We start from the raw sequence: 22,348 nt of genomic DNA on the forward strand, positions 1-22,348 counted from the left end.
AAAGTAGTAGATAAGACTGAGGCACATAAATAGGCAAATGAGACAAGCTTTAGATTTTATTTATAATTTACTTGAATAAAACCCATCTCCTCAGTCTTACTTCATTCTCCATAGCTATAAAATGATTATTTCATGTCCTTGGCCTGGGGGTCAGGAAAAATCAATAGAAAAAGAAAAGAGCTGTGTGTGAAGTGAAGATGCATTATGATGTTGTCCCAAATGCATAAGAGATCTTTTTCTCCTTGAAAGAAAGACCCCAAGGCCTCCATTGCACTTTTATTTGAATGTAACATTTGGGACAATTGTCCCAAAGGGCTGATATTTCCCAATTTAATCTGAGGTCATAATAAAACAAGCAACAAAACAGTATTCGGGATTTCAGTTCTCACCCTTATCATCAAGACTCACTGCCTCCCATCATCAGTATTTATTGAGCATTTACAGTGTACTAGGCACAATAGAACATACAGAAAACATTGTCCCTGCTCTCAAGGAGCTTACATTCTAAAAGAAAAAAAAATACACCTCTTTTAAAATGGTATTTTTGTTTGGTGTTTTCTGCAAGGTACTGAGGAAATAGCTTGTAGGGTGAGCTTTGGGTATAACTTAGCCCCATCATTATTCAGAGAGGAAGAGGAAGGATTTTAAAGGCAAAGACAATGACAGACCATTCAGGATAGGTAGGGTTTACAGGGAGATAAACACAATCTCATCAACTAGGGAGAGATTTGCTGCAGTGTATAGGATGAGGGAAATAGTTTGTGGGATGCAAGCAAAGGAAGCAGGGTATCCTTAGGCATTGAGTGGAGCCAGAAAGATCATGCGGCCTTTTCCCCAAGAACATGGCCACCAAGTAGGAACGGTTGGTGACAAGACACAAGGCTTAAAAAAGGTAATCCTGTGCACCTGACAAATAGAAAGAATAAAAGATCAAAATTGAAGGCAGGCTATAAGAGTATCAAGAAATTCTTAAAAACAAAAGTGATTTGGAAGCACGAAACTTACAGTTAATGCTACCCAATGTCATGATGGGCCAAGAACATTGCGGCTTCCTAAGTTAGAAAATGCCATATACCAAAATTCTAAATGGAACACATTACTTTTTTTTTCATTCAATCCCCCTGTCTCTGAAAAAAAAAAAAAAAAATTTTTTTCAGGGGGATGGGGAAGTAGGGACATGGTTGGGAACAGTAGTAGCTATCTTAGTAGTATTTTGCTGTTATGATAAACTTTGTATTCAAACTTAGTAAAAGCCCATTTAGCTGCCAAGAGGGAATAAGGAATAAATTTCCAAAAATGTACAATTTTCTTTAGAGAAGTTTCAGAACCAAAAGACTAATTTACATGAAAAGCTGTAGAGAAAGTAGTTGAAAAGTCCATTCATAAAACTTTTATTCCACTTACATGAACTTAATACACATGTTCTTAACAATTATGCTTGGATTGTTCATGAAAATCTCATAAGACATTAAACAAAGCTAGCCATCATCTCAAGTTATTTCCCTGTTAACTATTTTTACAGCACATGCATGTTAGGCAAGTATCAAAAAAAAAAAAAACCCAAAAAACAAAACAAAAACAAAACAAAACCCACAAAAGCAAAAAAAAACCTAAAAAATGTTAAATACATGGGTTTTTTGTTTTACTGCTGCGCTTGATACACATGAAGTAATGAATATCAAGCAATTCATTTTTACTGCATCTTTACTTGTACATTTGTTCTTAGGTTGCCTAAAACATTTAAATACAAATAAAATGAGTGTAGCAAAAATAATGAAAGCAAACAGCAGTTAACTTTACAAATAATGGAATGTGAACCGTTTCTGCCCTTATCCAGAGTAAATTGAGTCACAACTAAAGGAACGCTTCTGTAGCTGTAGTCAATGGTGTGCACATTGAGACTTGAGTATTCCACAGATAACACATGGTTTAACATGTAATATCCATGGGGTATCTATTTCTACTATAGCCTTATAAGTGCTCCAAACCTTAAAGTACCCACAGCTACACCTGTGACTGGAACCAATTATCCCTTTTATTCCCCACCAGGACAAACCAATACGAGGCAGTTTTCTTTGCTTAGACATGGAAGCAGTTTTAACACTGGCCCTTGTGAAGCCACAATGTACCAAAAGTACTATGCCAAACATTTATAACTTGTATAAAAATTCCACATTCCCATATTGGCCACCTCAAGATGAAAACAGATAACTCCCTAAATGTTAACTGGCTCTACTCCCCTAATATTAAACATAAAAACCACATGGGAAATATAGAAATTCAAATAGAAGTAACATAAACCTGTCATAAATCGTAAACAAAAAACTATTTGTGGGACAGCATGGATGACAAATGGTCTACTGTGTAAATTTTAGAATGAGGCAGACAAAAGTTGGAAGGCCTTTTAATTTTCCCCTCCTTCTCCTGCTTCAGCTTCGTCTCCTTGGGTATCCGATGTCCACAACTAGTTAAAAGAGGAAGGGGGGGGAGGGAGGGAGGGAGAGAGAGAAATTTTAGTATATTTCAGTTTAAAAAAACCTTAATATATATATGCCAAAGTACCAGAATCTAAGCAGTTTTTGTTGGAAGGCTTTCTTTAAAAAATTGCAGCATTTAAGATAGCTTCAAGATGTAAAACGCCTCCAGGGAATTATATTCAATATCCTTTGATAAACCACAATGGAAAATAATATGAAAAAGAATGTATATGTGTATAACTGAATCCCTTTGCTCTATAGCAGAAATTAACACAACATTGGAAATCAACTATACTTCAATACAATAAATTTTAAAAAAAGATATAAAAGACATCAACATAATACATTTATTTCCTCCCTAATCATTCTGTAAGCATAGTAAGTACACAACAGAGTTGTCTTCAAATAACAAAGTCAGATACAGGAAATTCTTGGTTATTCATAGGTGAAGAAAAAGTAGAAGAAATCATAGAAACACTACAGTTCTAAATATCAATAGCTATCAGAATAGTAGATTGTCCCAAATAGCCCCAGTGAGAGACGGATGTGTAAGTTTAGTGCAACTAAACCAGAATCATCAAATTCAGTCCCCATGCTCAAGGAGCTCAGGCTGACTACTTTCCCCTGGTAGACTTTAGACTGCCACTCTAAAGAGAATACCACACTCTATGAAACTCAAGAGTCAGGATCAAGTCAGAACTAAAATACAAATTTAACTAACATTTTTAGTTTACAAAAAAAACACAAAAACTACCTTTGTGAATTTGTCTGATTCAAAATAAATAGATGAACACAAAACAGTATGGTCAGAACCAAATCTTCGAAGAGGTAAAAACTGAATTGTCCCATAGTAGTAGGCCTATGGTGTCTACTAATTTTTAGATTGTTACAGTTTTTCAGCAGTTTAAAAAGATGATTTCAAAATTATCTCAGCTGTTTCAAATATTTTTTTTACAAGTCTTAGCACTCTATAATGATTTTTAGAGGAAATTATAAAAGGATTGTTTCAAGATACCTTAAATTTTATATTGCTTATACACTGCAGAATGAAGGGGGGGAAAGCTCAATATTTTTCTATCCCCCAAATCACCCATTAGTTTTATTTATTTATTAACCAAATATGTTACTGGCCTGGAAAGGAGACTTCTTTGAACATCATACAGTTATCTGAATGACCTAGAAGTCTGTAAGCTTCTATTAAACTGGTGGTCTTGTAAGACAAGATGGAATTATTTTTTTATCATCTCTTTCCAGTTCTTTCATGGATCCTGTTTTTTCCATATAAACATTAAAACTTTGATGAAGGATATTTATATTTCTCTTCCTAGGGTTATGTGTTAACAATACTGGTCAACCAGATCCAGACTCAGATACTAGATAGTTTTGACAAAATTTCTTTACTTGACAGATAAGTGATCCAATCAACCTATAATGATAACAGGCAATACGACAAGAGCTCAGAGAAGGCACATAGTAAATAGTGACAGAATCAGAATCAGAACCTTGGTTTTCTTCTTACTCAGCTGTTGTAATATGCTCTTCATGCTATACTGATACCAAGATTCAGCTGGAAGTATATATTTCAGATCAGACCTTCTCAAAAAGTGATAACACAACTCAGTAGTGACTAGGTCTCAAGTTCTACCTTTCAGAACTATCTCATCATTTCAAACCAGAAAAATTTGAAAAATTCTTAATATTAAAATTAGCTAACAAACTGAAATGCTTCTTTCATTTGATATACATAAAAAGATTCATTCTTTAAGGAACTCTATACCTTATCCTCTTGACTGAAATAATCTCCAGAGTGTGTAGGGAGCCTCCAATTATACTTTCTAAAATAATTTTCAGTGTTTAATAATAAACAAGTACATAATGACATTCAAAAAACTGCTGAGAATATAACTGGTTCAGAAAATTGGCAATGGGCTAGATAAAATAAAGCTGAGAAAAGTTAAATGTATACAATGATGATGTACAGTCCCCAAAACAAATGCCCCAAAGCTAATAAAAACCAGTAGCACTAAACTATAATCTTCATTCCTAGCTCTTTATCTGGCACACAGAAGATACTTGCTACTTTTTTCACCCAAGCCTCAAAACTTCAAATTTAATATTCATGTGAAGGAGAAGAATGTGAAAACCTATGGGACCAAAGAGACATATCAACCAACTGCAATATATAGACTATTTGGATCCCAATGTAAATAAAAAACTGTTGGAAGAAAAAAAAAAAAGACAATACAAAGAAACACAAAAAGACAACTGGAAATTGAATGCTAGAAATTTAATATTATTAAGGTATTAACTATATATTTTTTCAGTGTGGTACTGGCATTGTAGTGTTTTTTTTTAGTCTGCAGTATACCAAGGACAATCATGACCTGCCACAGTAAGTCATTTTTTTTTTTTTTACTAAGAGACTAGGCAAAATAGATGTCCACTTGGACTCTGTAGAGTATCTGAAATTTTGTAACTAAAGTTATTAATGCCCTACCATAGCTACAAAAATAGAGAAGCAACTTTATGGTCACTGTTTTTAATGGAATTTAAATATGAAGAGAGGGCTTCCCTGGTGGCGCAGTGGTTAAGAATCCTCCTGCCAATGGAGGGGACACGGGTTCAATCCCTGGTCCGGGAACATCCCATATGCCTCGGAGCAACTAAGCCCGTGCACCACAACTACTGAGCCTGCGCTCTAGAGCCTGCGAGCCACAACTACTGAGCCCACGTGCTGCAACTACTGAAACCCGAGTACCTAGAGCCCATGCTCCGCAACAAGAGAAGCCACCGCAATGAGAAACCTGCGCACCGCAACTAAGAGTAGCCCAACTTGCTGCAACTAGAGAAAGCTCGCGCGCAGCAACGAAGACCCAACGCAGCCAAAAATAAATAAATAAATAAGAGAACTTAAGGGACTTCCCTGGTGACGCAGTGGTTAAGACTCCGTGCTCCCAATGCAGGGCACCCAGGTTCGATCCCTAGTCAAGGAACTAGATCCCACATGCATGCCACAACTAAGAGTTTGAGAGCCACAACTAAGGAGCCCGCCTGCTGCAACTAAGATCCAGAACAACCAAATAAATAAATAAAAATTATTAAAAAAAAAAGAGAACTTAAGTATGCTTTTGATACTAAAAGCAAAACTCTTCTGTGACTAAAATGGAAAGAAAAGAATCAACTATATTGAAATGAAAAATAAAACGGCTTATGTAATTGAAAGTTCAAAACCATGAATTACAAAGTCATTTTAAAAACCAGAATTTTAACAATGGGTATATGTAACTAATGAAAAGATACATTTTTAGTCCTTAGTCTAATATTTCAGTTTCTATAAGATGGTTTTCTTCAGAGTTTTAAAAGCAGATAGGATCTTACATTAAAAAAAAAAGAATAAAAAAAGCGAATATAAAAATAAACTGAGTCACACGAATTTTTTGTTTCCAGTGCATATAAGTTATGTTTACACCATACTGTAGTCTATTAAGTATGCAACAGCATTATGTCTTTAAAAAAAACCAATGTACATACCTTGTTAAAAAATACTTTATTGCTAAAAAATGCTAATCATCAACTGAGCCTTCAGCAGTTGAAATTTTTGCTGGTGTAGGGTTCGAAACACTGAAAATTACCAAAATGTGAACTCAAGAGACATAAAATGAGCAAACGCTTTTGAGAAAAACAGCACCCATAGACTTGCTCAACACAGGGTTGTAACAAACCTTCAATGTGTAAAACTCGTAGTATCTGCGAAGCACAATAAAACAGAGGTATGCCTATAATCTCTTCGCCATGTTAACCGCTCATGATGCTGGTATGTACTTACTGTCAAGTTGTCTCTCAGTAACTGCATTATTAGTGTGCTGTCTTTGTATGACTCTTCACTTAATGTATCAAGTTCAGCAATGGCTTCATCAAATGCCTGTGATTAAAAAAAATACATTTCAATGCTCCAATAATAATGATTACTAAATTTCCACATAACAGGTAAAAAATACATACCGTTTTTGCAAGAGAGCAGGCTTTCTCAGGGGAGTTCAGAATCTCATAATAGAACACAGAGAAGTTAAGGGCCAGACCCAATCTGATAGGATGTGTTGGCTGCATTTCCTTTTTGCTGATTTCAAAAGCTTCTTGGTATGCCTGCTGTGATTGATCCACAATCCCTGGATAATAAAAGGCACCAAAATGTATCGATAAAAGTTTGCACTTCACCTTCACCCCTCAAACCAAACCTTTATTATCCAATTATAAACTCTGAAATATTAAGCTGTAGCAACCTTAACTGATTAAGGCTCCTCAATTTAAAAGAAAAAAAAAAGAAAAGCTTCGTTTGGAAAACTACACTAGCCATTGATCAATGTCAAGACAAAATAACTCTAACCATCTCAGTATTATTTTTAATAATTAGTTTGTACTGCTCTACAGTTATACTATAACCACTATTAAAATTGTGAGGAAACATTCCTATACATAAAATTGGCTTGTTAACAAGCATACATTTCAGAATACCAATTATTCAGCAGTAGATATATAGTTGACCCTTGAACAACAAGGGGTTTAGGGATGACAACTCTTCATGCAGTCGAAAATCTGAGTATAATTTTGTAGGCGGCCCTTCATGTCCAACCTTGGATTATGTAGTACTGTAGTATTTACAGAAAAAATCTCTGTGTAAATGGACCTGTGCAGCTTAAATCTGTGTTCCTCAAGGGTCAACTGTTTAGTTGAAGGAAGGACGGGGGGGAGGGAAGAAGGGGGGGGAGGGAAGAAGGAGGGGGGGGGAGGGAAGAAGGAGGGGAGGGGAGGGAAGGAAGAAAAGAGAGAGAGAGAGAGAGAGCGCGCAAAGTCCATTATTACTCTTCATTTAGTGCTCTGAACAATTAAAAAACAACAGAACAATTCTCTAACTCCAGAAGGGACTCCTTCTGTGCCGTGTCATTTTCTAGGCGCCCAGCGCAGGCTGAGGCAGCATACCTTTCTTGTCGTCACCAGCAGCAACCTCGGCCAAGTAGCGGTAGTAGTCTCCTTTCATTTTCAAGTAGAAGACTTTGCTCTCTGCTTGTGAAGCATTGGGGATCAAGAACTTTTCCAAAAGAGACTTGGGAAGAAAAGAAACAGTCATAATAAGACTAAAATATTTACAAAACTGAAAGAATCTGCATTTTTTAAGAGCATACTATAGCATAAGTTATAAAACTTTAATACCCAGTCATTGCCAATAATACAATTTTTGAATGCTGTAGACTCGTAAATTTGTGGTTTAAGAGCAGAATGCTTTGGACAGTAATACTTAAAATTTGAAATTAGTGTTCAGCTTATTATTTAAGGATGATAATTTGAATATTGGCATCTCCCCCACAGTGCTATCAATTTACATGCTGATAAAGACTGCATGTTTCAATGAATGTGAAAGCATGATAGCTCATAATATTATATTTGTTATTATGCTTTATTATTATATTATTTAACAAAATGGCAAACTTTTCATTTTCAAGGTAGTCATGACACTAGAATGCAAAGAACATAAGAGATTAACTTTTTGGTACTCTGGAGGAATATATGACTTAAGCAGAAACCGATAGTATAATAGACACTACCAGAGTCCATGACAGAGGAAACAGAACAAAAGAACAAAACGTCATTTATAAGACTACAATTAAAGTAATACCTCACAACAGGTAAAAAGCTGTTCAAAGTTTTATTTTTCCTAACTAAATTAAGACACTGGTAGGAGTATGAGAATTAAAGATCTGAAGAGTAAACCTTTAGTTTCATTAAAGTGATTTTCAGCTAATAAGATACATATTTACCGATCAGCCCAAACGGGTTAAACTTCATTCTACGTAATTCTGTTCAAAACTATAACAATCTAAGCTAAGTAAATCCTAACATGCTAATAATTATATTCTACAATGGATTTAAAGAAAAACTTGATTTCACTGTATTAGGGGGATAAGGCACAATAAACTAGTATTTTTTTTTTTAAGGGGGAGAAAGATAATTCCAGTAGTAGAATTAGGCAAAAAAATTTTTTTTAAACACTCCACTTCTTCCTACTAAATACACTCTAGGAATCAAGGTGAAAGTCAATTTTCAACTGGGCTTAGCCCCAAACAATTCTCAATTTTTACAAGGAAAAAGGGTATCTAATTCTTGGTTTCTATTCTTCTGGTAGTAACCCAGTAGTTTATATAGCACCTACTTATATGCCAAACAGGCTGAAAAATGCTTTTAAATAGTAACTCTAACTTTGTATGTCTACCTCATTATGTTCCAAATGGTGAGTGGGAGAGTAAGCTTTAACCCGGCTTCTCCCCCTTTCTGCAACTTAAGCAACAGATACTCAGATGAAGTGGGTAGTTCCAAGTTGGCAGTAGGAGCAGGTTGCAATGCATTACAGGAAAGGGTTGGAGATGAGAGAATTCAACCTGAAATAATGTTTCCTGTGATTATTAACTGATATTTGAAACCGTTGGCCTGAAATCAGAAGACCACTTTGGTTAGGATAACAAAATTCTTACTACACCACACCCAGACTTTCTTATTCAAAGATCTCTCAGCTGCAAAAGTGTTTTGGAATTCATTCATTCATTGATTCATTTAAACTGTGAGGCAGCTTCTAGTGTGAAATCTCAACCAAACTAGAAATAAAGGAACCCTCTGGGCTTGGAAGACCACTGCTTCCTCCAAAGAAGGAATGCCTATAACCTAAGACTTGGCAAAATTCAAACTTCCCGTCATTTTGTCCTTTAAACACCATCATCCTCTTTGAGGCATGAACACTCTGTGAACACTATAGCTGCTCTTTGGGGATCTGCGGATCTGCCTAAACAGCAAAAGATAGTTCCATTTAGTATAGTAAGTGTTTTTTTTTTTTAACTTAAGAAACAAATGACCAGGCTTTTTCAAGTTTTATATCTTAATACAAAATGCATTATTCATTCCACTATGGGAGACGGTATAGCATAATGGCTTTGGATTCAGAAGTCTAGGTTTAACCTGTGGCACTCCACACTTGGAAGGACAAATTCCACTTTTGACTGGCTAGGCTAAAAGTTAGACTATGAAGTCCAACTAAGGAAAAAGTGTATTGAGATTAACCAGAATTCACAAATCACTTCAAATTAAATAGCGGGAAAAATATATATAAATCTAAAGAAGGTTCCATGTACAATTCGATTGTGAACTGCTCTCTGGCTCATTTATATATATTTAAGATTGACAAAGAATATTTTCAAACGAAAGAAGTGACAACAAGTAAAAGCTTAACCATGAAATCAATTCTCTACCTAGGCATTTCTATTTCGTATTTTACTGCTTCAACATATTTTTTACATTCATTTATTCTTCAATACTTAAATGGACCGGGCTAGGCACTGAGAATAGTGAGCAAGACAGTCTCTAAGTCTAAGGATAAAATGTCTAGCAGGGAAGACAACAGAAACAGAATAACACTGCCTCATCATGTCCTTCACTTTTCAATGACTTTTATCTAACCCACTGTATATATGTAAAGATGAGGGCCACAAACATGTGCAGTTAGTTAAGGGTGAATCACTTAAAATGTAAAACTTTAAAGTATACGTCCGAAAACTTGCAGAAGTTATTTAGGCAAGGTGTCAATAAATGTCATAAGAAATTGTAACTCATCTTTTATGAGTAATAACTTCTATATCTCTAAAAACTGTTGTTTTACATTTGGGTAACCCACACTGAGAATTTTTAAATTAGCAATTAAGCACCTCTTCCCTCAAGCTGAACACTGAATTTAGCCATAACATCTGATTTAAACAATAACAACGGCAAAAACTACTTTAAAGCTATTAACCAGAACCTACAAGTAACAAGAAGGCAAGATACCAGTAGTCAGGCTGTTTATTGGCCTAATGATAGACTAAAAGGACGAAGGATCAACAGTGGAGAATGTTTCTGGTAAAATGCTGACTACAAGAAGTTGAAAAAGCAAACTCATCACATTGTACCCATTAAATGAATACGTGCAGTTCTTTGTATGTCAATTATACCTCAATAAAGCTGTTAAAAATAAAAGAAGTTGAGAAAGGGATGAGAAATTTTTTAAATAAAAGAGTTGAGAAAGGGATAAATGACAAACTTTTAAAATCTTCTGATGACATAAAGGTAAGAACCATTAAAATTTAAAAAACAAAAAGCAAGATAGACTGGATTAAAGATTAAATTTGGTTCAAAAAGCTAACTATGAAAGAACAGAATGTCCTCCACCAGTTCCCCTACCATCCCTGTTCATGTATGCCACTCCTCCTGTCAAGAGGTGGAATTCATTTCCTTTCTCCTGAGTCCGAGTTAACTTTGTTGTCTTGCTTTAACCAACAGAATGCGGTGAAAATGACTCCTGTTCCAGTTCTAGGCCTAATCCTTAAGAGGACTAGCAACTTCCCCTTTTGCCCTCTTGGAACCCTAAGCCAGCATTAAAAAAAAACCTACCTTTTTAAAAAAATTTTTAAGGTTTTTTTTCTTTCTTTTTTTCTTAAGTTAATTTATTTTATTTTTGCTGTGTTGGGTCTTCGTTTCTGTGCGAGGGCTTTCTCTAGTTGTGGCAAGTGGGGGCCACTCTTCATCGCGGTGCGCAGGCCTCTCTTGTTGCGGAGCACAGGCTCCAGACGCGCAGGCTCAGTAGTTGTAGCTCACGGGCCTAGTTGCTCCGCGCCATGTGGGATCCTCCCAGATCAGGGCTCAAACCCATGTCCCCTGCATTAGCAGGCAGATTCTCAACCACTGCACCACCACGGAAGCCAAAAAAAAAAAAAAAAATCTATCTTGCTGGAGAGAAAGGTCAAGTCAGCCCCAGTCACGAAACATGTTTAGTGAAGCCATTTGGATATTTAAGCCCCAGCTGAAAACAGCAATGAGTGACCACAGCCAACACCATGTGAAAAACTGTCCAAAAGAATCCAGACAAGCCACAGAGTTACAAAACAGAATAAATCACTGTTTTAGTTTTGATCGGTTTATGCAGCAATAGACAACTGAGAAAAATAATAAAAACATCATTTTCAATAATAAACATGCCATTCTTGATACTTAATCACTTTACATGGATTAATTTGATCCTTCCATAACCTTACCTATGAGGTACAAACTACAATTATCGCCATCTCATAGAAGAAAACAAATGGCGCCAAGCTCAAAAACCACAGCTAAGTTGTGACAGTACAACTCCAACTAGGCAATCTGACCTGTTCTACAACATTGTTCTACGTTTTCTCTGCCTCAGCAGGATGATATGCCTACTAAGAAGGAGAATATGATTCCAAGATATTAATTAGAAATCAAAATGAAGGATGATGATTCAGTTCTACGCTGTGCTGAGGAAACCAAACCTAGAGTATATTGTTCCTTTAAAAATAGGGACTTCCCTGGCAGTCCAGTGGTTAAGACTCCAGGCTTCTACCACAGGGGGGGCATGGGTTCGATTCCTTGGCCAGGGAACTAAGATCCCACATGCTGTATGGCTCACCACCCCCCCAGCCCCCGCCAAAAGTATCAAGTCAGGATTTGACAAACTGGAGAGTATCCAGGAAAGCAAGCAAGAGTGTTGATGAAAACTGGAAACAGTCATGAAAACTGAAAGAATATGACATGAATGGCTCCAGAAGACAAGACTAGTTAAATCTGGGCAGAGGCAGATTTCTGCTCAGTATGAGAAAGCTTACGAAACAAATTCGGAATAGGCCATCTCGTCAGATAGCAAGTTCTACTCTTCTTACAGAGATTTTCAGGAGAAATGAGAAAAATCACTATTTTTTAGAGGAGATTCACAAATAAGATGTGGTCTCATTCAACTCTAAGATATGGAAGATATAGAGTTCACTGAATTAAGTTAATTGTAACACTACAGAGGTGATTAAGTATGTTAATTTATCAAACTAACCAAAGAGAAATAAAAGTTCAATTTTCCGGATTTAAAAGCCAGAGGAGAAAGGCAAATGTAGGGAGAAGACCATGATGGAAATAAAAACAGGGGGAAAAAAGGAAGCAGCACTTATCAGAAAGCAGCAGTGACAAGAAAAACTGGAGAAGAGAAAATGAAGAGAGGAAAGAACTAATAGCTATTTTCAACATACAAAAACTTCAGAAAATACCCTGTGCTAAGTATACAACTTCCTATAGTTCATTCATGTTGTAGTAGTAAAGTGGAGGTGATGACAACTGTGGGACATTGTGAGAATCTAAATTTAAAAGGAGACATAGCATTAATATAAGGAAAGAAGCAAATGAGGTGTCACAATTTCTACTTATAAAATAATGGTTAGGCTGACTACTGATGAACCTTCCACTTGTAAAATTCTCCATATAACACTGACTTTCTAATCTAAATGTAATTTATAACAGAAAAGGATTTTCAGGTCAAACACAAACTTTAATAACATCTTACACTCAAGCACTTAACTGAGACTACAATGTTAATATTGAGCTGATCTCCATTTTAGCCAGTCAGAGAAAAAAATAACATGAAGGAGCATGTAGCCTGGAGTCAGTACCCACGGCCCGCATGTACATTCCATTGGTAAAAACAGTCACTTGCCTGCATTTAAGAGGGACACTGGGAAATTTGGTCTAGCTGTGTGCACAGGAATTAGAGGGGAGCCTCAGTTTTATTAAACAGATAGCAGTTTCTGTCACACAATTGATGGAAGCATTTTTTCTTAGTTACTGGTATTGATTATGAATTATTAATATGAAATTGAAAAGAACTAGTGAAAATGGAAAAATGGTATGAATATTTTGTAGAAAAAATTAAAAAGCTAAATCTTTTTATAATCACTACCTATATGATTTTTTTAAAATTTTCACATCAGCATTATATGCTAAATATGAACGTTAAAATGTTATCACACAACAGGGAGGGAGTAGTTACTTGTCTGAAGAGCAGTTGTACTGTATATGGTGTCAATACGGATCTTGCCGAAATAGAATTTGTTTTAGAGATTCACAGTAGTTCCCCTCAAGCAGTTTAAAAAAATGTTTTTGATGACAGCTACTGTCTTTTAAAGATAACCATGGCCATTTAAAAATACCTAAAATTAATCTGCTGAATTAGAGTTAATGCATATTCTGACTTTATACAGTAGCCATCCCCATTTAACATTATGTGGGATTGAAAGCATGAAGCCCACATCTGAAATGTCTCTGTAAATGGTTTATAATCCAGAGCTAAATACATGCTATAGTTCTGGAGAGGGCGCTGAACTTTAATCTAATCAATGGATAAATTATGTGGAGCTTGAGATTTTAGAGTTAAAAGATTTTTTTTTCCTCTACAGCACCATGTACAATTAACCTCTTAGGTTGTAAGAACACTTAAGATACGGGGTCAAGTAATGATTTTTTCCCCCAAGCCAGTCAATTTACCCAGGGCAGAATATATTAACAATAGTTTCTAGCACGTGCTCGATCCAAAGATGGTCTACATAACATCAATGCTTTGACTCTGGAGTGGATTAACATTAAGGAACCACACAAACTGACAGGTTATCTAGTTCTGACTGCCCTTCTTGAGCTAGGCTCAACCTGCCCCCACTAGGAATTTCAATAAACATTCAATTCTAACTGTGGTCAAATATTTCTAATAAAAAGTTTGTAAACTGAAAATCCATCTCTATTCTTGTGATATACCTCTCTCACTGTCCTTTAATATGATTACAGCTGGAAATTAAGAAGAGTAAAATATCAAATCTGTAGGAACAATCAAGACTACAAACTATCTAAAACACCAAAACTGCAGCCTGAGCTGGTGGCAAGGCCCTAACCTCTGGGCATCCAAGCACTTCTTGGAGCAACAGATTGGTGTAATAGAAACAGTATAAACTAAAATCAGGAAGACCTTAAATCCCACTCTCATCAATTTTGAGATCTCAGGCAAGTTAATCTCTCAGAGTCTTAGTTTTCTCATCTATTAAAGAAATAAATTTAATTTTATAAAATGATTTTTTAAATAAAAAATATATTTACAAATGATTAAAATGAAAATCTACTTCAAAAGGCCGCTACGAGGTCTAAATGAGAGTATAGTTTATATACACAGGAAAGCACCAATCACAGCTCCTACTCAGTTAGATGTAAATATAAGACATGGGGATCTTGACAACCAAAAAATCTGCTTTAGTGCACTTGTACTCTCAACTTTAGTACTTCAGTTCAGGTTCCGTAATCAAAAATTTGTGTATCTAATAAGAGCGGTGAAATAATGCACAAAAAACTTTCATTTAAAAACACAAGATTAAAGAGGGCGGGGACATGCTGAGCTCTGGGCTTTCCCACCTGGTTTTGTGGTGCCTCCTGAAGGTTCTGATGAAGGAATACACTGAAGTAATTACAGCAAAACAAAAACAAAAACAAACCTACAGGATTAAATTATATCAAAGTACATAAGATAAAGGAAACATTTTCTGTTAGTACTTGTTCTTCTTACAGCAGACTTGTAAAAGGCACAAGCTTACACTGCTTACTACCTATGTTCAAATCCCAGTTCACTGCTTACTAGCTATGTCAACTTGATGAAGTTCTGAAATTTCTCTGGGCCTCAGGTTTCTCATCTGTAAAAGAGACAGAAAATAGGTGTGACCTCATGAATCTCCCCCCAGCAGGACTCCCAGGGGTCCACAGATCACTCTAAGAACTGTTGACTGACTTAAAGTAATCTGTACCATTCACCTTTCAATATACCCAGCTCTAACACTATGTTCTCCCTCAAGCCAATTCTCAAAAATATTCAGTTTAGTCTACATTTTCTGTACCTCTCAGGTCTGAAGAGCTTTCAACTGAAGGAAAAACAAAAGGAAATATCCCAATTTCTGTCAATATCAACAATGGACTAGCTAAATAAATTGCTACACTCATCAAACACTATACCGACGTTAAAAAGAATGCGGTAAGTGCCAGTATGGAATGAAGCATAAGATATACAACAAAGTGTGTGGGTTCAACTTACAGAATAGTTTGTATATGATCCTACCTGTGTATATTCTTCAAGGACAGAACTGTTTGAGTGGGCCCTGCAAGTTCCCAGGAGGATACAAAAAAGATTAGACATTACCTCTGAGGAAGTGGGATGACATCAGAAGAGTTGTTTTTTGAACTTTATATCCTATGCTCTGCAACATGTTATCCAGAGCAAGTGTAATTTAAAATAATTATGATTTTGCACCTTTGACTTTTCACATACATATTCTTAATCTACTTATAGGCTCCTTAAAGACAAATGTTTTGCACATATTAGGCACTCAAACATCAAATCCCCAGGCCGAATTTGTAGACTAATTTGAACTGCTTCATTTAAATATAGCAGAGGAAACTTAGAACAATCTTAAAGGAGAAAAGCCTAACATCAAGACTATCAAAAGTTCATCATCTTACCAAACTTCTAAATATATAGTTAAGATAAAATGTAGTAAAAATTGAGGTTGATATTGTAGGTTAGATAATGAATATTTTGCTCAAAAAGGAACAATGTTCTGATTCTTTAAAGACCTAGAAATTGCTCAAAAATGACAGGTGTTTGGGTGCTGTACTAAGCACATATATTCAGAAACAGCAGCCAAAGGGCAGCCAAAGCATACCCTAATATGCTTTCAGGACCCTTGGATAAGCGCCAGGTACTATGTAATGCCTCTGGAGGGGGCAACTAAGGGAGACAAACAACTACAAAGCTTCACCAGAGATAGGGTGGGAGGACAGTTCGAAGCAGCAAGGTAGAGTAAATTTCTTTGCAAGTCAGGACACCTAGATTTTGGTACTACAACTCTGCCACCAAGAGGAGTGATGGGAGTTTCAAACAAAAATCATGACACCTCCTCATTCGATTTTCTTGTGTTTCACAGTAGCATTCATTTCAAAACCTTCCTTCTAAATTTCACCCCAGGAAAGCTTCTCTAACACACTGAACACGTCCCGCCCCCCACCATTCCTCACTTGTCCTTTCCTTTTTTTCTTAAATGGGAATCAGACAATGTAGAGAGTAAGGGTCCTTAGACTAAACTTTAAAAAATTAACAAGAACTCATTGTAAACCATTTATATATTTATTTCAGCCCTAAAGAATGACCACCTGCCACTATGCAAATTAAATCACTGGGCTAGTGGCTGTGATTTAGCTTGTCAATTAGAATACATGAAGCCAAGTAATGAAAATGTATTTCAAAGGAAAATCACAAGTTATAGAGCTGGGATTTTTCCCCCTTTCAAAAGAGTAATCCATTCATTATAAAATTGCATAACCCATTTAAAAAGGACTTTGGCAAACTATACTTAGTTCTAACCTTTGATAAAGTAATCATACTTATGGGGCATCTATCTTAAAAAAAAAATTGATACTTTTGCACCACAGGGTGTTTTTAGAAGTCCTCCCTGCTGTTTAAATTAGAAAATATAATGTCCTACCTAAAGATAATGGTTTGGTAACAGAACAACATGTGTCTCCTAATATGATGCACCAAGGAGGGCACAATATCATTTCCAGGAATTCTTCCCCAAAATGCACAATCTGAGTTTACTCATGAGGGATCACCAGACAAATCCAAACTGAGGGATATTCTACAAAACAACTGGCCAGTACTCTTGAAAAAAGTGGCAAAAGGCAAGGACTGAAAAACTGATCCAGATTAAAGAAGAGTAAGGAGACATGACAATGAAATGCAAACTGTGATCCTGGATTGAATTCTGGACCAGAATTAGGCAATTATAGTGGTATAATTTGTAACTGCTATAGGTTATATAATAGTTTATTTTATCCATTATTTTATTAATTTATTGATTTTGATCATTATATTGTAGTTACACATGTTAACATTTGGGGAATCAGGTAAAGGATATACGGGAAAATTTGAACTTATTTCAAAATAAAAAGTTAAAAAATAAATGGTTAGAAAGGCAGTTTAATTACCATATGTAGAAGAGGCTATTTTCACTTTTGGTTACTTAATACTACACTTATATAAAAGTAAGTTTTAAAGAAAAACCTTCTTAATAGTGACTATTTCTAGGGGACTTCCCTGGTGGGGCAGTGGTTAAGAACCCGCCTGCCAGTGCAGGGGACATGGGTTCAAGCCCTGGTCCGGAAAGATCCCCACATGTGGCAGAGCAACTAAGCCCTGTAACTACTGAGCCTGCGCTCTAGAGCCTACTGAGCCACAACTACTGAGCCTGCACGCCTAGAGTCCGTCCTCCACAACAAGAGAAGCCACCGCAATAAGAAGCCCGTGCACCACAACAAAGAGTAGCCCCCGCTCGCCGTAACTAGACAAAGCCCGTCAACAACGAAGATGCAGTGCAGCCAAAAATAAATAAATAATTTTTTTAAAGTGATTAAAAAAAAATGACTATTTCTGGAAGACGACATTATCAGTGAGTTCTGTTCTCCACTCTTACACCCTTTATGTGCTCATCTATGTTTTTCAAATTTCCTTATTGGCCTGGTACAACTTGTATTTAGGAGAAAAAAATGTCACAAAAATAAGTGATGTGTTTGCAAATTAAAATGAGGGGTGGAGAGGAGGTTCCCACTTTGTCTTGGAGAGTATTCCAACAATTGGTTATACTGTTAAATTCAATTTCCATTAATTAATATACATTAAAAAGTCACTAAGCAAACAGTAAATAGTCCCAGAATAATAAAGCAAAAGAATCAACCTCTAATGAGACATTTACGGACTGCAATTTGAAAACATAGCTGGGCAAGTGTCTCCTTTGACTTGATTTCACCAGATGTGTGCACAGGGAAGACCAAGCCTCTACAACCCATTGCTCTGTTTTAGACTGTACTATCATGGCCCTCTTCCCTGAACACAAAGGAAAAGAGGCCAGGATATAGATAGTGCGCTTTCATACCAATCAGGCACAAAAAATGCCGATGGCTAAAAGGGAAAAGGTGCCAAGAACTTGAGGCACAAGGCCCTCAAGTGTGATTCTTGCTATTTTCATTTTAAGTACAGAACCCTAAAATATAGTCTAAAACTAAAGCCATCACTTAAACAAAGTGGTAATTTTTCCAGTTATAAGATGGGATTTAACCTTCTCTAAAAAACACTTCTAACTTCTCTAATGTCCAACTCATTAAACAATTCAAATACATGAAATTCCAATGCAACAAAAATTGGGCACTCCTCGTAAATTAAATGCAACAGGATCTCTCCTAGATTAACAAACAAGCATACAGGTCATGCAACTGGACAAAGTCTTATTTTGCTTCAGCTTCTTGATCTGTGAAAATGAAAAAGCTAGGGTAGATGCTCCTTCAAGCCCCAAATCCAATGATTCTATAAAATTCACCTCCCAATTTATTATTCAATTAAAAAACTCAAAAGCCCCACAAATGTCATTTTAAATAATATCCCCAATATGAAGTTTAATTCAAATTCTATAGCACAACGGAGAAGTTCACAATTCTGGTCCTGCACAATTCCCTTGTGCACAGAGAATTTTCCCAGAACTTTCACTTTATTCTGTAGAGCCCCTGAGACTTTTATCATTCCTAAAGTCTCAAAATTCTAAAAGGCAAGCAGCTATTTTCATTGCAACGAAGGCCCATCAATTTAGAAATTATTCTCTTACTCCCTCTTGTGGCTGCATTGCTTTCCTTTCTTTCAATTGCAACTCCACCAGTTGCTCCACCAAAACTGCTAATAAATTAGATGGTGTCAAGAACTAATTTGGTACGTATTTGAAGACTTTCTGTGTAATGTTGGCACAGAGTAAAATTTTAGGTATTCTATAAATGATAAAGTCATATAGATATGAAGGGACAGAGCTTCTTAACTTCAAGGATGGAACCATAGAGGACTCTGACCAGTCACTTAACTGAATGCATTTTCCACTAATAAGAAATAGATGGCAAATCTGCACCATCTAACTTTTAAAATAGCAACAAGGAATTTGATAAAGCCAAGATATATTATTCTATGGTGTTTAAGGAATGTTGAAACCAGCCTAAAATTTCATTTTAATTCCTGTTAAAAAGCCAGAGTAGTTTGGCTCCCTGATTCTTACCAAAAACGAAACAAAAGACAACCACATAAAAACTCAATGCTGATAGAAAGCCTGGTGTGTTCTAAAATGTTTTTTTTTTTTAAATTAGTATTTTAGTCATATTCGAAATGTACCTCCTAAAGATTAAAAGATGGTGAAAAGTACCAAAAAGAAATTATTGAGCATTGAGTGATAACTGCTAAAACTGTCTGACACTAGGGTCCCCTTCCCCAGAGCCTTTCTCAGAGCTAGCATTAATGTTGACCTACTTGGGTTGAAGTTTCTCACCAATCAAGGCCCTATTTCCCAATATTTCCATCACAAAGCACTTTTTGTTTTAAAAACCTCATTTTTTATAGTGTTTTTTAAAACTTGCACATGCACATTGTGTGTTGTGTATAATTCCTTAGTGGGACCAGATTATCAGCCACTTTTAAAAAAGAAGGTTGAAGACCAGCTCTTCTGAATTTGACCAACACACAGTACTTTCCCCTCTAGGCTGTTGAGATTCTTTTTATGAGCAGAGGCTTTTTATATTTATTATGTTTTTCTTTATGTACAGGGCTTATAAAGTAGCAAGTAATCAATAAATATTAAATTTAAAGTTTAAGCAGTTTATTAAAATTCTCTTAAATTTAATCCAAAATTAATAAATCAAGCCACAATGAAGTGATATCAAAGAAGCACAAAAGAAGGTAAGCAGTATATCTGCTATCTACTATTACCACGGGGATGTATTAACTCTATATAAAATATCCTAGAGGTAGATGCTATTATTATTTCCATTTTGCAGATGTGGAAATAAGAGTCACAGAGATGTAATACCTGCCCAGAGTCATAAAATGAATTTTAAAAATTCAAACACCAAAAGTCTGCATAGTCTGTGCTAGGTTGTATCACCCCTTTAAAGTAAAGCAGCACACATTATAGTTTATTTTTTAGAAATATTCATAAGATTATTCTTCAAGTCTTATCCCTATGACCCAATTAAATTTAAGTCTGATGATAATCCTCTCTTATCAGATGGAAACTATCAAATGGTAAACTGAAGGGAAAAGTCATTACTGTTAACAAAGTGTTATGATCCATTTGATGTCATTTCCAAACATCTTCTAAACACCGTAGTAAAATACTCATCAAATTACTGACTTAAGAATTTGCTTGTTCTAAGAATACTACTGCCTACCTATACACTGTCCTCAACTGTCAATTTCCCAGAATCACATTTTAAAGGTAACGTGTTTTGAGTAGGATTTTCATCACGTTTCCCTTGGTTGAATGTGGTCCAAGTATTCCTTTGAAATTCTGGGCAATGGTGTTTAATGTATGTTGTTTTAAGGGGCAAAAATAATTATGAGTTGACAATTCATGAGTCTTGGATCAACAAGAGAAGTAGGTCTGTCTCAGAAAAGCATTTGTATTTAATCACTTAGATGAGAAACATTCAACTCACCACTGGGTTCCCTGGTAATACCGCTAATTTAAAAAAACTCGTAGATCCTGGAATTTGTTTGCGAGATGGAAGTTAACCTCCACTAAAACATTTCTAACTTCTCTAATGATGTCCAACTCATTAAGCAATTCAAATAAATGAAATTCCAATACTACAAAAACTGCACCTTTTCTAGGTCTTAAAAGAATGAACATGCATACAAGTCAACCAATTGGACAAATCTTAGTTTGACTTACTTAACTCTATAGATTAACATTTGACTGACTGTCATTACATTCTTACTTTGCCATCCTACCTGTAGTTAATACCATCGTAACCGTATTTTTATTTGGGGGAGAAGGGAAGAAAACTCACAAATTCTGTTGAAAGAAAGAAAAAGCTTATATGCTGAAACCTTTTAGTTATCTATTCCAATACAAACAAACATGAATGTGCCATACACCAGGACCATACTGGTAGAAGTCAGATATATTCAACCATGCTTTGTTGCCCCCAAGATCCACACTATAGCAAACTAACGTCACCAGAAAAACATTAGTGAAATCTGCCAAGATATAAGACTATTTAATACTACATCACTACTTATGTCACATTATACCTTACCAGAAAATGCAAAATTATATCAGTGACAAACGACAACTGCTACTGCATAGCAATTTTTACAGATACAAGTTTTCATCATTATAGGGAAATGCTCACTAGAGAATAAAGGAGAATGACCTGTTGCAAAGAAATGTACTTAGTACAATGGGAACTGATAAGAATGTGGTGGCTAAGCATGCCATTTCTCCCAAGCCAAATTCAAATTTGTGCCACCTAAATATTAAGCGTATCATTCCTTCAGCATACTTTACATATTAAATACCACAAATGTCAATGGTCCTGTTTTTAAGGGGAATAAAGAAATAGAGCCAATCTTCTTAAGTTCAAAAACAACATGGATATCAAAATTAAAATAAGTTACAGGGCTTCCCTGGTGGCACAGTGGTTGAGAGTCCTCCTGCCGATGCAGGGGACACGGGTTCGTGCCCCGGTCCGGGAAGATCCCACATGCTGCGGGAGCAGCTGGGCCCGTGAGCACAAAATAAATAAATAAATAAGTTACAAATCAGAGTAATGAAACCCTCAGGAAACCCTCGGGCCATAAAGATGGGAATCAGCAATGGCTTGTGTGAGGGAAAGTAAGAAGACCAAACTAGAGCTGAAGGCGTTATAGAGGGTATTCTGGCAAAGATGGAGCAAATGAACAGAAGGAAAGCACTGTTTTATAAAACGGTAAGAAGAGTAAGAGCTGTCTGTATATAGCATAGAACCGGGAAAAGAACAGTAAAGATAGCAAGTCCGAGTGAATGACCACCACTAGCTGTAAAAGGTTTACAATTTAGCTTCTGTCCATTAAAATTAGGTCAAGTTTA

The 22,348-nt window shown here is 35.9% G+C and overlaps 1 protein-coding gene across 2 annotated transcripts in view; it reads right to left on the bottom strand.

Annotated features, from left to right (window-relative positions):
- Nucleotides 1-263: 263 nt before the first annotated feature.
- The window catches only part of YWHAZ (tyrosine 3-monooxygenase/tryptophan 5-monooxygenase activation protein zeta), a 32,226-nt gene continuing 10,141 nt past the window's right edge, over nucleotides 264-22,348 (bottom strand). For both annotated transcript variants that reach the window (XM_004275338.4, XM_033438185.2), the window contains exons 3-6: nucleotides 7,455-7,578; nucleotides 6,480-6,643; nucleotides 6,304-6,399; nucleotides 264-2,464 (exon numbers count right to left, since the gene is read on the bottom strand). In XM_004275338.4, the coding sequence (XP_004275386.1) occupies nucleotides 2,405-2,464; nucleotides 6,304-6,399; nucleotides 6,480-6,643; nucleotides 7,455-7,578 (444 nt within the window). In that variant the 3' untranslated portion in view covers nucleotides 264-2,404. The remainder of the gene's footprint in view (nucleotides 2,465-6,303; nucleotides 6,400-6,479; nucleotides 6,644-7,454; nucleotides 7,579-22,348) is intronic.

This window comes from Orcinus orca, chromosome 17 (genome assembly GCF_937001465.1).
Source record: "Orcinus orca chromosome 17, mOrcOrc1.1, whole genome shotgun sequence".
Taxonomy (NCBI): Eukaryota; Metazoa; Chordata; class Mammalia; order Artiodactyla; family Delphinidae; genus Orcinus; species Orcinus orca.